Below are 14,962 nucleotides of genomic sequence, written 5' to 3'. Positions count from 1 at the left end.
AGCTCAGCTGGCCCTCAGCAGTCTGACAACTGCACACAGCTCACTTGGAGCCAGTGCTGGCACAAGAACATCAGCTGTGTAGATTTGGGGAAAAACAGGGCAAAAATGAAGTTGTTATGGATGCACCACACGCTGGAATTGGGCTAACACAGCGCTCCAATCACATCTGTCAGTATGACTGAGTTACCTGAATTCAGAGCAGAAAATCAGGCTCTTCCTTCCTTCTCTGAGTCAGAGGTAATTGCTCTCCCTGCTCCAGGCACAGTGACTCACTGCAACACAAAAAGAATAGCTCCTGGAGTCATTCTCTGTGTTTTCATCATGTGCTTGGCACTCTCCAGTAACTGCTCACACCGTGCAAGCTTGGAGGTGATCTTAACAGAAAAGGCATCATTCATATTATTGTTGTTATTGATGGGAATTTCACACTCCACTTAGGAAAAGTGACATTTTCAGAAGCATCTCCTGGCCAGGGAAACGGGGTGGGAAGGGATCTGTGCAGACACCAAACACTGAGTGACTCCCTGGAACTGTGTCACACCACCACGGCCTGGCAGCAAATGTGATAAAACAAAGAGGCTTAAGAGCACAAAGGCAAAGCTGCCCCATGGAAAAAAAGCAGGGAAAATCATCAGAAGGGATGGGAAAATGGGTAAAGATGGGAATGTGCTGTTTCCCCGGTGGATCCTGCAGGACAGGGTGTGTTTAAAGCACTTTAGTGGCGCCTGAGGTCGCAGCAAAGCTGTGCTGAGCACGTCCCCAGTGCAGAGGCCCTGCAAGATCCCAGGCCTGGCTGATGAGCTGCACTTAATGAGCTCTGCAAGGAGCTGCCCCAGCCAAATCTCATGGCACACATTCACACAGGAGCTGCCAAACCCAGCCCTGCCTTCCCAGCACCCTCTGCCCTTCACTGCTCCTCCAGCAGCAAAATGAATTTTCTGCCTTTAAAGAAACAATCCTCGCCAGAGCAGAGCTGAGGGGGTTTGGGCTGGGGGAAGATTACAGACTATAAAGATGCTTTATGTCTTTAGGACACATTTGCTGGTACAACAGGCAAGAAATCCTTCCTTCCACACCTTAACAGTGTGACCCAGGTCAGGATTTTCACAACCTGTGCACTCTCTTCCATTTTCTCCCTGTTTTCCCATTTTTCCAGTCGCTCTGACTGGCAGCACAACCATCAGCTGTTAAACAATATTTCCCCCCTACAGCCACAGCCAAAGCAAAGGCTTTAAACTCAGTTTTACAGAGATTTGCCAGAGAAAAAAAACAACAACAAATCCCTCTGTGCACCATTCAGTGCTGTGCCCTGACACATCACTTTTGCTGTGCCTGCACGCAGGAGCTCACAGGAGCAGTGACACCTCCACAAAAGAGCCACAGACACGTGCCTGAACAAATCACAAAGTGCAGCAAACCAGAAAAGATGCAAACTATTTACTGCCCAACAATGCCTGGCCAGGGTGAGCTGACTTTGTGTAGAAAAGGCAGCAAAGATTAAAGCTGGCTGGAAAATAGGTGGGTTTGTTTTGATGGAAACTTTATAGATTGCTCAGGTGTGGAAATGACTTCACTGCAATTACACAGCTACATAAAAAGAAGAAATAATCATCAGAAAAGAATTCACATTCTTCATTTTATTAGATGAAACTGTCAGTTTTGTTTCAATTATTCAGTGATACAGTTGGAGCCCTCTGGCCACAGTGATAAGATCAGACCACAAATAAATAAGAGAACGGAAAGAATTGGAATCACAGTTCCATCAGTGTTTTTCAGGATACATTTCAGGGTATTTCCTGTACATTCCAGCACATTTCACAGTATGAATTCAGAGCAGAACATCCACCCATTCCAGTGCATTATTTAAGCTCTGAAAAACAGACACTGTGCAGCAGGAGGTGCTGCACTGGTCCCTGCAGCACAGGCACTGCCACTGTCACACCTTCAGGCTTTTCTTTGGCTAACATCACTTTGGTAGCTATTTATTGATAAAATTAATTTAATTTTAACGGATTAAATAAATTATTTGTCTAAATTAATACTAGTATTGTCTAAATTAATACTGGTAACCCCAACTGTCAAGGCCAAAGGAATGCTGAATCTTTTAGTGCTGTCATAGGTAGGTAAGAAGTGCAAGACGAAGCAGAGGCAACACCCATGGCCTGCCTTCCCCAGGATTCAGCCTTTTCTTTGGCTAACATCACTTTTATTGATAGAATTAATTTAATTAAATAAATTATTTGTCTAATTAATACTGGTAACCCCAACTGTCAAGGCCAAAAGAATGTTGAACCCTTTAGTGCTGTCATAGAAGAAGAAGTGCAAGATGAAGCAGAGTCAACACCCATGGCCTGCCTTCCCCAGGATTCCGCCTTTTCTTTGGCTAACAACACTTTGTTAACTATTTATTGATAAAATTAATTTAATTAAATAAATTATTAGTCTATTTAATACTGGTAACCCCAACTGTCAAGGCCAAAATAATGCTGAACCCTTCAGTGCTTTCATAGGTAGGCAAGAAGTGCAAGATGAAGCAGAGTCAACACCCATGGCCTGCCTTCCCCAGGATTCCCAAAAAACTGAGCAGGAAAGTGGAAATTGCTTGCACTGGCAGTGAAGGAAAAACCTCTGAGCCCTCTGAACTGGGAGAAACTGAAGGGCTTCACATCTTTCACAATCAAGTTCTCAGAAGAGCAAAGGAGAAGCACAAAGTGATTCAGTGAGAAAAGAGATCAGCAGACAACAGGGATTTAATTCCTTATGTAAAGCTGCAATCCCTTATTCTGGCATCCAGTTGCACAACACATCCTTAGCCAGGGAGGGAACAAAAATCATCACTAAAATGATGGACAGGAAAGTTTTCAGCACCTCCTCAGTTACAACAACGTGGAAGTTCTGGAGTACCTGGAAACAGAGTCAGGAATCAGTGCAGCCATGGGAATGAACACTGAACTGGCTCAGAGTGCCAGGATCATCCCTAGGAAGCAGCTTGGGAGAATCCCCTGGGAAAATCCCCTGGGAGAACGCCCTGGGAAGCAGCAGTGCCCAGCAGCAGTGCAAGACCCTCTCAGTGTGGCTGTACCAGGGACAGGAACCCTTTCACCACACCACAAACCCTCCCTGTGGGCTTCTGGCAGAGTCCTCACCTGAGAAAGATCCATTCACCATAAAAAAGGAGTTTGTCAGAAGCACACAGGGTGAGTCAGCTTCTAGTGTGAGTGACTGCTGATTACAGCTTAGATTTTTAGTGATTACCAATTTCAGAGGCTTAAAGTGCTGAAAAAAATTAGTGCCAGATTAATGGCTGCACACCAGACCACGGAGAGCAGAAATCAGGGTTATTTGTTGGGTTTGGCCACGTTCCTATCACACAACCAGCACTTTTCCCATCTGTATGTAAACCACAATATAAAAAAACCCAAATTCCAGCTGTAGCTCAATATACAAGACAAAATTCCATCTTCAGCCCCTGTCCCAGAGTCCACCTGCAGCTGCTCTTTCCAGAAGTGTCTCAGAGCTCGTGGGAGTTGGCATGGGGCTCTGGAAGTGTCTCAATGTCACAGTTCTTGATCAGCTGAAAGAGGAACTCCACCTGTTTCTCATAATTCTCAATGGAGATTCTCTCATTCAACCCATGGATCCTGAAAGAAAAAGGACATTTTTCAGGCCAGGGGGAATTCTGACCCAATTGTACAAACCCAGCACCCTGCTTGGCTGTTGGCTTGATAAACCAGTGCACAAGAGAAAAACACAGCAATATAGGCCAAAAACTGCACTGTAACCAACAGAAAAACACAGCAATATAGACCAAAACTGCACAGTAACCAACCCAAATGTACTGATTCAAAGGCTCAGAGCCCAAGAGCTGAATCTGGAAAAAATCTAAAAATCTAATCTTGAAAAAATCCTAAAGGCCCATTTCTTGGCCATTCCTGTACAGCCAGAACAATCCACTCCTGCATCATCTGCACCTCAATAAAATGAGAAATCTAAATAAGCAACCAATCCCTTGCATGGTGATGTTGTTATCACCTAACTTCAGGAATTTCAAATCAATTCAGAGTGTCCAAATATGTGGATAAATCTGCAGGACAAGGCCAACTACCAAACACCACCTCTCACACTGCTGCAGCACACAAAGGATGCAATCAGCACCAAAGAATCAAACACCTAAATGGGTCCTGCCTGAATTTGAAGGAATAAGGAGCCAGTTGACACGGTCCCAAGGTAATTTCCATCCCCAAATCTGCAGGAAATGGTGGCATGACAGCATGGGAGGTACACAAGGCTGGGTTTCCTTCTGCTCATGGATCTCCTCTGTGCCTGGGCCCACCCCACGTGCAGAGCTCAGTACCTGGGGAGATCATGCTGTTTCAGGAGCAGAGGGTTGAACCTGTAAATGGCCTTGGTGACGTTGGTGAAGTGCCTGCTGTCCGTGTTTCCAATGCACGTGCCTGGAAAACAAACCTCAGGTTTGGTCTGCAGGAGAGGAACAACTGAGCTTCAAAAAGTGCCCCACCTTTGCCCAGGAGAGAGGAAAAAAGCAAATGATAATAGTCCTGCACTGCCTGCACCAGAAGCATCACTGGAAACAGTGACTGGTACATGCTGGAGAACATTCTCTCCTTCAGCAGCTGAACACACAACTCAACCCAAGAACAGCTTGGAGACTCAGCCTCCCCAAAAATGCAAACTTCAAACTTCAATCCAACAACTGCAGAGCTGGGAAGGAGCTGCAAGAAAGGGAAGGGGCTGGGATCATAAGGAACAATACAGAAAAGCAGGAATGGCTTGGGCAGCTATGAAAACAATAAAAGAAGAACTCAAGCAAGAAGACCTCCTCCTCTCCCTCACAATCCCCTTCTTCCCTGAAGAGATTCCTTTGTATGTGCAGAGAGCCCAATTCAAGGCTCATTGTTTCTGTCAGCTTCCTGTTTGCTTTTTTACTTCCACTACTAAAAAACAACATTAAAACTTTTAAAGCATAAAGAGGGAAGGGAATGAAAAGAGGAAAAAACAGCTGTTTCCAGCAGTTAACAGCTGGGGTGGAGGAGTACACAGCAAATGGAAACAAGGCAGTGCTGGAGGAGGGAAAAGCAGAAGAGGAAACAATAATCATCATGTGCCTGCTGTCACCTGGGACTACACTGTCAACATCTGGGAAAGTGTCCAGGATGGTTCTTTGAAAAATATGGACTGCAAATGTCTGCTCATCCCAAGGACTGATGGGCAGGGGGTCAAAGGCCTCCACCACATCAATCTTCACTCTGTCATCAGCAATGGTGCTCCTGACTGCCTCCAGCACCTGTGGGTGAAACACAGAGACAAAAGGAGCACAAGAAATGAGAAAGCAGCCCTTAGAGACATCAGCAGATGTTCAGCTCTCCAGAAAACATCTGTCTGTGAACTGTCAGTTGTGGCTGCAAACACAGGCTGAAAGTGTGTGTCAGTTCCTCTTCTGAGTGCATGGCTGACACTTCAGCTCAATTTTTAAATCAGATGCACATTTCTGTCTCAAGGTACTCCTGAACTGCTTCAGCCCTGGAAGGCAGGAGCTCAGCCTGCTACTCTTGGGAATTATGGCATCCAAATAATCCAGAAAAAGCTTCCAGAGAGAGAAACTTCCAGCAAAGGCTTGGGGAGGGAAGAGGTTTTGTTTCCCAGCTGCTCTGGGCTGGAGAAGCCTGTCAGACCTCCTGAGGTGTGCAAGGTCCCCAAGCTGTGCCAGGTCACAAACCCATTCCATATCCCAGATGATCCAAGTGCTCTGGGGCACAAAGGCTGAGGAGATCTGCCCAGGGCTACCTCAGCAGCTGTCTCAGCTGAGTGGATCCTGAAGTTCACTGTGGCTCTTGCAGAGGAAGGGACGACATTGACCTGGAAAAAAGGAAGGGCCAAAGTTTAAAAGTGAAAATCAGGATAAAATGCCAGCTGCAAACTCAGAACTGCTCAAACAACTGCAGGCCTCAGGTGCTCCACTGTTTCCACCAAGTGTGATGTCTCTGACACCGTAAATTCTATCTAAAATGCAGATAAATACACACAGAAATGTTTGTCAAATGAACAGAAATGAAGTTATCTGTTACTTCTATAAAAGTTTTTATCTTGAGCTAAGCTCTCTCCCTTCAGAAAATTTATATTGAGAAATTCAGACACTCTGGATTTTTTTAAATTATATTTTTACCTCATTGTCACATTACATGCTTCCTATTTAGGTGAATGTAAGTTGCTTAACAACTGATTTTTATTGAACACAACTCTTCTAATCTACAGACTGAATATTTACAGCTTTGTTAAACAAAACCATGTGTAATCTTTAGGGAAAAACCCCAAGGAACCAGGGTGTCACTTCCCTCCTGGCCACTCCGTGTCACTGTTCAGCCACTGCACCTTTTCCTGTCCAGGGATGCTTTTCAGTCACAGATTTTTCAGGGACACACCAAACACAGCCTGTTTGTTTTCCAGGGCTCCAGGATTTTTGGACAGCTCCACCTCCTTAGCAGGGAAGGATCTGGCTGTTATCTCTCAGTCCAAGGTGCACATTTAACACACTTCAGGCAAACCCCAGACCTGTGCTGCAGATGTCTGAGTCAGGGAAGTGTTTGTGACTGTGACAGTTCCAAATATTGCCTTTGATACTTTGTAGGATTATGAAGAAACCACATTTTCTGGTCTATGCTGAAATATTAACAATTTTAACAGTGGTGGACAGAGATCAGATACTTCTGAAAGAGATTTTCAACTGTGATTTTCAAATCCAAGCCATATCTGAGGTAAGAATGAGACTGTGGCACCAGACAGGTCCCACACTGATCTTAGAACTGGATTTAAATAGGTGGAAATTAATTGTCCTAATTGTCTCACCATGATTACATGGAGAAAAGCCCAAATGAAAGTACCTTGATTCCTGCATTAAACAGGGTGACTGCAGTGGTTGTTCGGATCAAGGCATTGGTGGAAGGTTTCCAGGCAAGGACTCTATAAAAATAGAAACAAACAAACACAATTTTTCCAATAAGTTGAATATTGCTAAAAAATAAGCACCATAATTCCACAGGCAATAAGATGAATGATGGTTTATTCAATTAACAAAGTGGTTATTAACAGGAAACCACTGAAGTATCTAAACTATAAAACAACTGATTTCCTGGGAAGATTAGAAATGGCTTCATCTTTTAAGGGTGAGAGGCTGGGGATGTTTATCAAGGATCTCTCTTCTTACCTGCTGACAATAGGTGAGAACAGCCACAAATTGCTCATGATGATGTTGAGAGGAAACTTGAACTAAGGGGAAGAAACAAAACCACAAATCAGAAAATTTTCATTTATCAAGAGCGTGGTGGAGTCACTTGAATATGGACAAAACAACAATAATCTGGGAGGAAAACCAGCTTTTTTATCCTTTCTACATAACTAAATTCTTCACTGGGTTTCTTATGGAAATTTGGGAATGGAATCCTGGCTGTCTCCTCACCTCTGCTGCGAGGTGCTCCATGGTCAGGAGCTCTGGGCCGTGGCCAAACAGGTTGCGCAAGGGATTCTGCTCCAGCCTACAAAACAAATTGTTAATGTTTGCAACACTGAAAAGGTTAAAAAACAACTCTCTGGCTGTTGTTGCTCCAGAAGGATGTCAGGAATTTGATTTGTGAAATGTATCTCTGTTATTGGAGATGCAATCACACTCTGCTCTCCTGGTAAGTAACTGCGAGCACAGCTCCACAGATTTCTGGGCATTCCAGTCACGTGCAAAGATTTCCTTTGAGAAACAGAAGAAAAAAATCCCAAAGCCTGGCTGCTAGAAATACATGGAAATCCAGAAAAATAGCACACAAATCCCACCAGGTCTGGACAAACTCAGATTTTTCTAAAATATGTATTTGTTAGCCAGTTTGGTATCTCCACAGAGAAGTAGAGAGATGATTTCTGCAGTCACGTTATGACTCTGTTCCATGTTCATTGGCTTGAAGAATTCCCAGCTGAGGTAGGAACAAATTCCAGAGAAATCCTGCCACCCAAACAAAGGAATCTCTGTTGCTACAGAGGAAATTAGGGCAGACAGCACTTGTCTTGCTTTTAAAGAATTGGCTGACACTTGGAACAGCTGAAGTGCAAAGACTCTGCAGACACCTGGCAATTGTCCCTTGGCTGGGAGTTTCATTTCTGCCCTTCAAAGTGAGCTACAAACTGCAATTTCAAATATAGAACAGCAGTTTGAAAAAGACTCTAAACACAAATATTTAAAAAGTCACATATCAGTGATTCAGGAGGTTTTTTGACTGTTTTTGGCATTGGGTGATAGGGAAATTCTCACCTGGACATGGCTGCTGCCAAAATGCCAATACTTGTCTCCTTAGGGGGAAAGGATGAATGCCCTGGCTCTTTTTCCACTGTGAAGTTCAGTGTCATTGAACCTTTTTCTGTGACAGCAATCCTGGACAATGATAAATTCATCAATTAATTAACAAATAAATGACTAATGTAATTCCAAACACACACACACACACACAGACTGTAGATAAAAATAACTACTCTGCATAGTTTTAGTATGATAAAAACCACTCAAGCAGCAACAACAAATCATTAACACAGTGTTTAGATCTCTGCAGGACTGATGGCTGGGCTGCTTCTGCAGCAAGCAGAGCTCTCCAGCACAGAATTAAAATGCTCAGTGGAACATTGTGCCTCTGTCAGGATGACTGTGATGGACAGCAGGCAGAGGCTGAAGGTCCCTGCCTTGCACTCTGAGCCACTGCTGCAGCTCCTGCAGCACCAACGCTGCCACACGTCCTGAAAACATTCTCTAGTGATATCAACAATGTCATTTATCACTAATTAATGACTGAAAATTTATCACATTCTGGTGTGAATTAATGAATAAAATTAATCACAGCTCTTACATAGCCACTGGTTTCTTCACCCCTGCAATGATGCCATCCAGCACCGCGCTCCCCTCGTCCAGCAGGAAGGAGAGTTTCACTCCTCTGGCTTCCAGCAGAGCTGCAATTTTCTTTGCTCCCTTCAGCCCAGACACCTGTGCAATCCAGGCAGAGGAACTGATCAGATCCAGCCAAAACATTGGGAGGAAAACTGGAAAGCACCTTGCTGTTGGCTACAGCACAAAGAATGCATGAAATCCCCGGGGGAACAGCTCCAGAGCAACATAAAAGAATCTTCCAGGAAAATTAATTGGAGATTGTTAATGGCCTGATAGCAGATGAATTTATAGCCATGATGAGAAGTGCTCTTATTGATGAGTCGCTGACTGCTGCTTTCATTTTGATATCTGAGCTGTAAACTCACAGTTTAGCAACTGCAGATCTATTTATTTCAACTATTAATAATTCTTTGTCTTTATATTTTGACAGTGCCTAACCAAACCCACCTCCCCTGTCTCTCTGTACCACTGGAATTCATTTGCCACTTCTTCCTGAACATTTGGCACAACCACGTGAAACTCAACCCAGCTTTTCCTGTCTCCAAAATGGGATTCCTGCTGCACCTCCCTTGCAGAAAAGAATTTGAAGTGACACCCTCCAATGTTCTTTTCCCTTTGCTCATCACACCAAACCCTTTATGAATGTCACTCCAAGCCAAACAATCGATCCATAACTGTGACCTGGGGCCTGACACAGTACCTCCCCAGAGAACCAAGAAAAACAGGAAAGACCTTCCAGCTAAACAATGTTTCAAAATTAAGCCCTGTTACCTAGAGGAACAATGCAAACAGGTTGCTGGTGCAAGGAAAGGAAAGAAAATACCTCCTCACTGTGGCCAATGCCAACATAGAAGGAGTGGTGGGGTCTGGAATTCCAGAGAGGGCAGAGAATCATGCCCCTGAATAGCCAAATTATTTGTGTAGAGCACAAATAGTTTGCAATTTAGGCCTGCACTGCAATGTTGTCAGCTTTGGCCGCAAGCTTTGGCATTAGAATGAAAATGGAGATCCATTGAGGAAAGCAGAGCCACCCCTCCCAAAGCAGGCTCCAAGTGCAACATAACAAAATGAAATTAGGAGATGCTGGGTCCTGCCCCCAGAATGAGGGGTGCAAAGAGGGAAGACTGCACTGACCCAGGGGTCCCATCACAGGGAGAGGGGAAAATGTTACAGTCAAGGACCTGCAGCCCTTCAACAGGGAAGGAAGACACAGGAAAGGGAGTGGGAAACAGCCTCAGCTCAAAATTTCCTTAGGGCTTTCTAAGGAAAAAGCCACAGGAGTGTGTTGTTGCAAGGAAAGGAAAGAAAGTACCTCCTCATCGTGGCCAATGCCAATGTAGAAGGAGCGGCGGGGTCGGTAATTCCTCCTCAGCAGGAATTCCAGAGCTTGCAGAATGCCCTGCAGGAAAAGCAGAACTGCTGAACCATCCCTGGGTGGAAATCAGGAGAATAAATCAACAGAATGCAGGGTGCTGGAAGAGAATTGGGATGTTTTCACAGCCTTTGTGTGTAACAGACATCTTTTATGAAAAATCGTTTCTTTAGGATTTTTCCTCCTGAGAAGCTGAGAGGTCTCAGGAACAAAATGTAAACAATGGTTATCTGCTGCTGTGGGATGCAACAGATGGATCTGTGATTGGTCTCATGTGGTTGTTTCTAATTAATGGCCAATCACAGTCCAGCTGGTTCAGACTCTCTGTCCGAGCCACAAATCTTTGTTATCATTCCTTCTTATTCTATTCTTAGCTAGCCTTCTGATGAAATCCTTGCTTCTATTCTTTTAGTATAGTTTTAATATAATATATATCATAAAATAATAAATCAAGCCTTCTGAAACATGGAGTCAGATCCTCATCCCTTCCCTCATCCTGGGACCCCTGTGAACACGGTCACACTTGTGCTGTTCACAGCCAGGCTTTGATTCCTACAACTCCCACTGAGGATATTCCCATTCCTTGGAAAAGTCACTGCAGGGCTTTTGATCAATAATGCTGTGACAGGTGCCAGGGTAGGGACATGAAATACAGAGCAGCTGGTTCAGGGACAGACTGCACAGGGAGCCCCCAGAGCCAGAATTATCCAGGAATTCACTGTTCCCTTGCAGTGCCTGTCACACAGCCAGACTGGCTCTCTCTGCTGCTACCAAATCCAGGCAGTTTAAGGAGCTGCATGTTTTGTACAAGAAGTGCCAAGATGGCAGAAACAGAACAAGAAAATTAATCTGAAGAATGAGAGAAATAAAACAATCAAATCTACCATTTGCTGTCACAATTTATATATATAAAAACAATACATTTGCTCTATTATTCCTTCTCTCTTTTTCAATTCAAATTACTTAATTTTTCACATATCACCTTGATATTGTCAGCACCCATTTTTTGCCATGTTCACTGAAATTGTTTTGATTTTTTTTTGGCCATTTGTGGAGTTACTTGTGCAGTTCACAGCAGAATGAAGCACCAACCTAAACTTTTAAGTTTCAAGGCTCTGAAATTGATGATTAAACATCCTGAAACTTTCTAGGAGTGTGTCCTGTGTGACACTAAACATCTGTTCAAATTTAAATACAGGGCTGCCATGGAAGTCATCATCACAGGCACAAAGGGAAATTTTCCTTAGTAATTTTTCCATAATTTTTCCCCGTAAGAAATCTTTCCCAGATCAATCTTTTCTGAATCCATTCCTCCCAAATGTGTTTAGTACAACAGCTCTTTGTTCTGCCACAGGCTGGATAAAAGATGCAGGGTTGTTTGTCTATTTTATTATATCAAAATGTTTAATTTGAAACTCAAGCCTTTTCAAAGGGCCAGTTTTGGCTTAGAGTGCCTCTGTGACACCTGGGAAAAAGGACAAGGTTTCAAACACAGCATTTGACAGAGAATTATGGAATGATTTGGGGTTGGAAGGGATCTTAAAGCGCATCCAGTGCCACAAGAAGGGAAACTTCCACTATCCCAGGCTGGCCCAGCCTGGCCTTGGACACTCCCAGGGATGAGGCAGCCACAGATTCTCTGGCCTAAAACTTTAAACTGGCATTTAACCAAATACATCTGCATCTGTCAATATGATTCTCCTGATTCTTTGTGAGTTTTAACCCTATTTTCTCCAGTAACAGTGAAGAACGAGTGAAAACACTCCATCTTTAGGAAAAACTTGGAATTTATCCAAACTAGGAATTTATCCCTGGCAGAAAAAGGGGTGAGAAAGAGACACCACAGTGAATTCCAAGAGGATGGGCTGCTCCCCCCTGCCTTTGCCAGGCTGGATCTGTGTGGAAGGACATTACCAAGCACACGTACAATGGCAGAGTTTTTGTTATCCAGCGTTCCTCGTCCGTAGATGAAACCTTCGTGCTCTGCAGCTGAGAAAGGAGGAAAATCCCAGCCCTCGGGGGGAGCAGGCACCACATCCATGTGTGCCAGCAGCATATAGGGCAGCAGGCCAGGGGCAGAGCCCTGCACTGTAAACAGGTGGCTGTATTTGCCAACAATTTCATGTTGGATGAACTTTGAAGAAAATACAGCCGGGAAGACTGTTAAAAAAAAAAAAAATTAAAGACACGTGTGAAAGAAAAAATTAACAATAACGGCCGATTTTAGCATTATTGCATAGAGTTGTCAGCTAGGTAGCATCAGGGGGGGTGTAAATAAGGAACTGTAAATCATCAGGAACTGTAAATAATGGGCACAGCAGAGATTAGAAGTTCTCACACTTCTACCAATCTATCTCACTTGGGATTTGAAAGTCTCCTAAACAAAACCAGAATTCTTGTTCAGCAGTGCTGCAGCTCTTTTGCAGGGAGCAATGATGGAACTGCCAAAAAATTAGGTTGAAGCAGCAGCAGTCATCCTCTTTTAATTTTTTTATGGCATTTAACCATCTCAAGGACCAAAAACCATCATTACAAAAAGCCATCATTGAATCTTTTGGGGCCATTGATACCACTGCTACAGAGGGGACACATGTGACATTTCTGACAGGTCTTTCTTCAGGAAAAATATAAAAATCACTTATATTCAGGAATGATACGTGTTCTCTTCAATTTGTTTATAAAAATGAAAATAGGAGCAGCAGAAATTGCCAAGACTGAAAGTTCAGTACCCTTCTGAATGTAACTCCCAAATTCGGCCATGGCAGTTGTATTCAAATCCTCTGGAGACCAGGACACAGTTGGGATTTTAATGGCCCCTTCAAAGAAACACAGAACAGAAATCACTCAGCACCAAAACCAAACAAAGCTCCAACTGCACTTCCAAAGTGGAAGCACATTTATGTTCCTGAGTGTTTCTCCAGGCTTTAAACATTATTTCACAGCACAGCACGAAGCTGCCATGATCAAAAAGAGACTGATGTGCTTCAGCTGGGCCATGCACATGTAGCATTTCCTAACAGCTCAGCCAAGGCATCTCTCCAGACAATTTGACTCCACTTTTCATGCTGAAGTGTTGAATGATGTCCTTAGAAATGCTACTGTCCAGGAGCAGCTGCAATTTGCTTGGGTGATCTGATTCCCCAGAGCCACGGGCTCCTCTGGCAGCTGAGCTGGCAGTCCAAGGCTCTTTCTCAAGAGTTAAGCAGGTTGTGATGATTATTACACCTCCATACGGCTTTATAAATTAACCTACATAAACAGACAGGGCTTTTGTTGGCCCTTTTGGTCTGCCCTGTCATTTAAACAGGCTCTCCAACATCCAGTCCCTGTCCTGCAGAACATGGGAGTAACTCAGCCCCAGCTGCCTTTCCAAACAGCAGCTGCCAGCAGAGGTTATGGATTCTTTTGAGGTCGTGTGATTCATGAATTAACACAAAAATCTATTGTGAGCCTTCATTTTCCCATTAAAAAAGAATGTAAACACAATTTGCTAGGCAATAAATCCTACAAACCAGCAAGGTATGAGGTTAAAACACACAGGGTTTTATCACTAGGTGCCAGATTGTGGTTTCCTACACAGTGCCAGCCCTACTGAGAGCTAAACCCCTCAAATCTTCTACGTCAGACAGCACAAACAGCGCAGGACTGGGCACAGCAGTGGTGAGCAAGAACAAGAAAGGGAGAAAATCCCGACGGTGACTTATCCAGTGGACAAAGGGATGTCTGGAAACGCCTTCACGGGTGTCTGGCAAAATTCTGTGTGTACAAGCAGGAAACCGTGGAGAAAATCAACACAGGGCAAGAGTTGGCTCAGGAGAAGCACAGGATCGCTGAGGCTGGAAAATCCCTGTGGGATCATCGAGTCCCAGCTGTGCCCGATCCCCACCCTGAGCACTCAGTGCCACCTCCAGGTGCCACCTCCAGGGATGGGCGCTCCAAACCCCCCTGGGCAGCCCCTTCCAGCCCTTTCCATGAGGAAATTCCTGCTGATGTCCAACCTGAGCCTCCCCAGCCCAGCCTGAGGCCGTTCCCTCTCCTCCTGTCCCTGTTCCCTGGGATAAGATCCCAAATCCCCCCGGCTGTCCCCTCCTGGCAGGGAGTTGTGCAGAGCCAGAAATTCCCCCTGAGCCTCCTTTGCTCCAGGCTCAGCCCCTGCCCAGCTCCCTCAGGACTCTCCAAACCCTTCCCAGCTCCCTCAGGTTTCTCCCATTGCCCTCCCTGGACTCGCTCCAGCCCTTCCTGAACTGCAGCGCCCAGTACTGGACAGGGCGCTCGAGGCGGGGCCTGAGCAGCGCCCAGCACAGATTTTTCAACCACTTCCTTAGTCCTGCTGGCAGCCAACACCCGGTTCCTTCGAGGGAAAGCACCCGGGGAGCGGCCGCCTCCACACCCGCCCCCCGTGCCCTGGGTCCCCCCTCAGGAGGGGCGAGGGGGGCTCACAGCGCTCGGGCCCCCTCACCTCGCAGCGCCTCCTTGAGCTCCCGCCGCTCGCCGGCGCTGAGGGCGGCGGTGCCGGCGCTCCGTGCCCAGAGCCGCGGCACCCCGGCCGGGGCTCGCAGGACGAAGGCGCGGAGCAGAACGGCGGCCGCCAGCGCCAGCACCACCGAGCCCAGCGCCAGCAGCGCCGCCGTCACCGCCCGCCGCCCGCCCGCCAT

The 14,962-nt window shown here is 45.3% G+C and overlaps 1 protein-coding gene across 1 annotated transcript; it reads right to left on the bottom strand.

Moving 5' to 3' along the window:
• Window positions 1-1,658: 1,658 nt before the first annotated feature.
• Window positions 1,659-14,962, bottom strand: PM20D1 (peptidase M20 domain containing 1). The gene is made up of 13 exons (XM_030965755.1): window positions 14,767-14,962; window positions 13,037-13,123; window positions 12,235-12,467; window positions 10,248-10,334; window positions 8,898-9,031; window positions 8,312-8,431; window positions 7,475-7,550; window positions 7,223-7,284; window positions 6,900-6,978; window positions 5,806-5,877; window positions 5,137-5,305; window positions 4,355-4,454; window positions 1,659-3,641 (listed from the first exon to the last, which is right to left on the bottom strand). The coding sequence occupies exons 1-13, from the start codon at window positions 14,960-14,962 to the stop codon at window positions 3,512-3,514; spliced, it is 1,545 nt and encodes a 514-aa protein (XP_030821615.1). The 3' UTR covers window positions 1,659-3,511.

The sequence above is a fragment of the Camarhynchus parvulus genome, chromosome 26, assembly GCF_901933205.1.
Source record: "Camarhynchus parvulus chromosome 26, STF_HiC, whole genome shotgun sequence".
In the NCBI taxonomy this organism is placed as follows: domain Eukaryota; kingdom Metazoa; phylum Chordata; class Aves; order Passeriformes; family Thraupidae; genus Camarhynchus; species Camarhynchus parvulus.
This window is presented reverse-complemented; position numbering and strand designations above follow the sequence as displayed.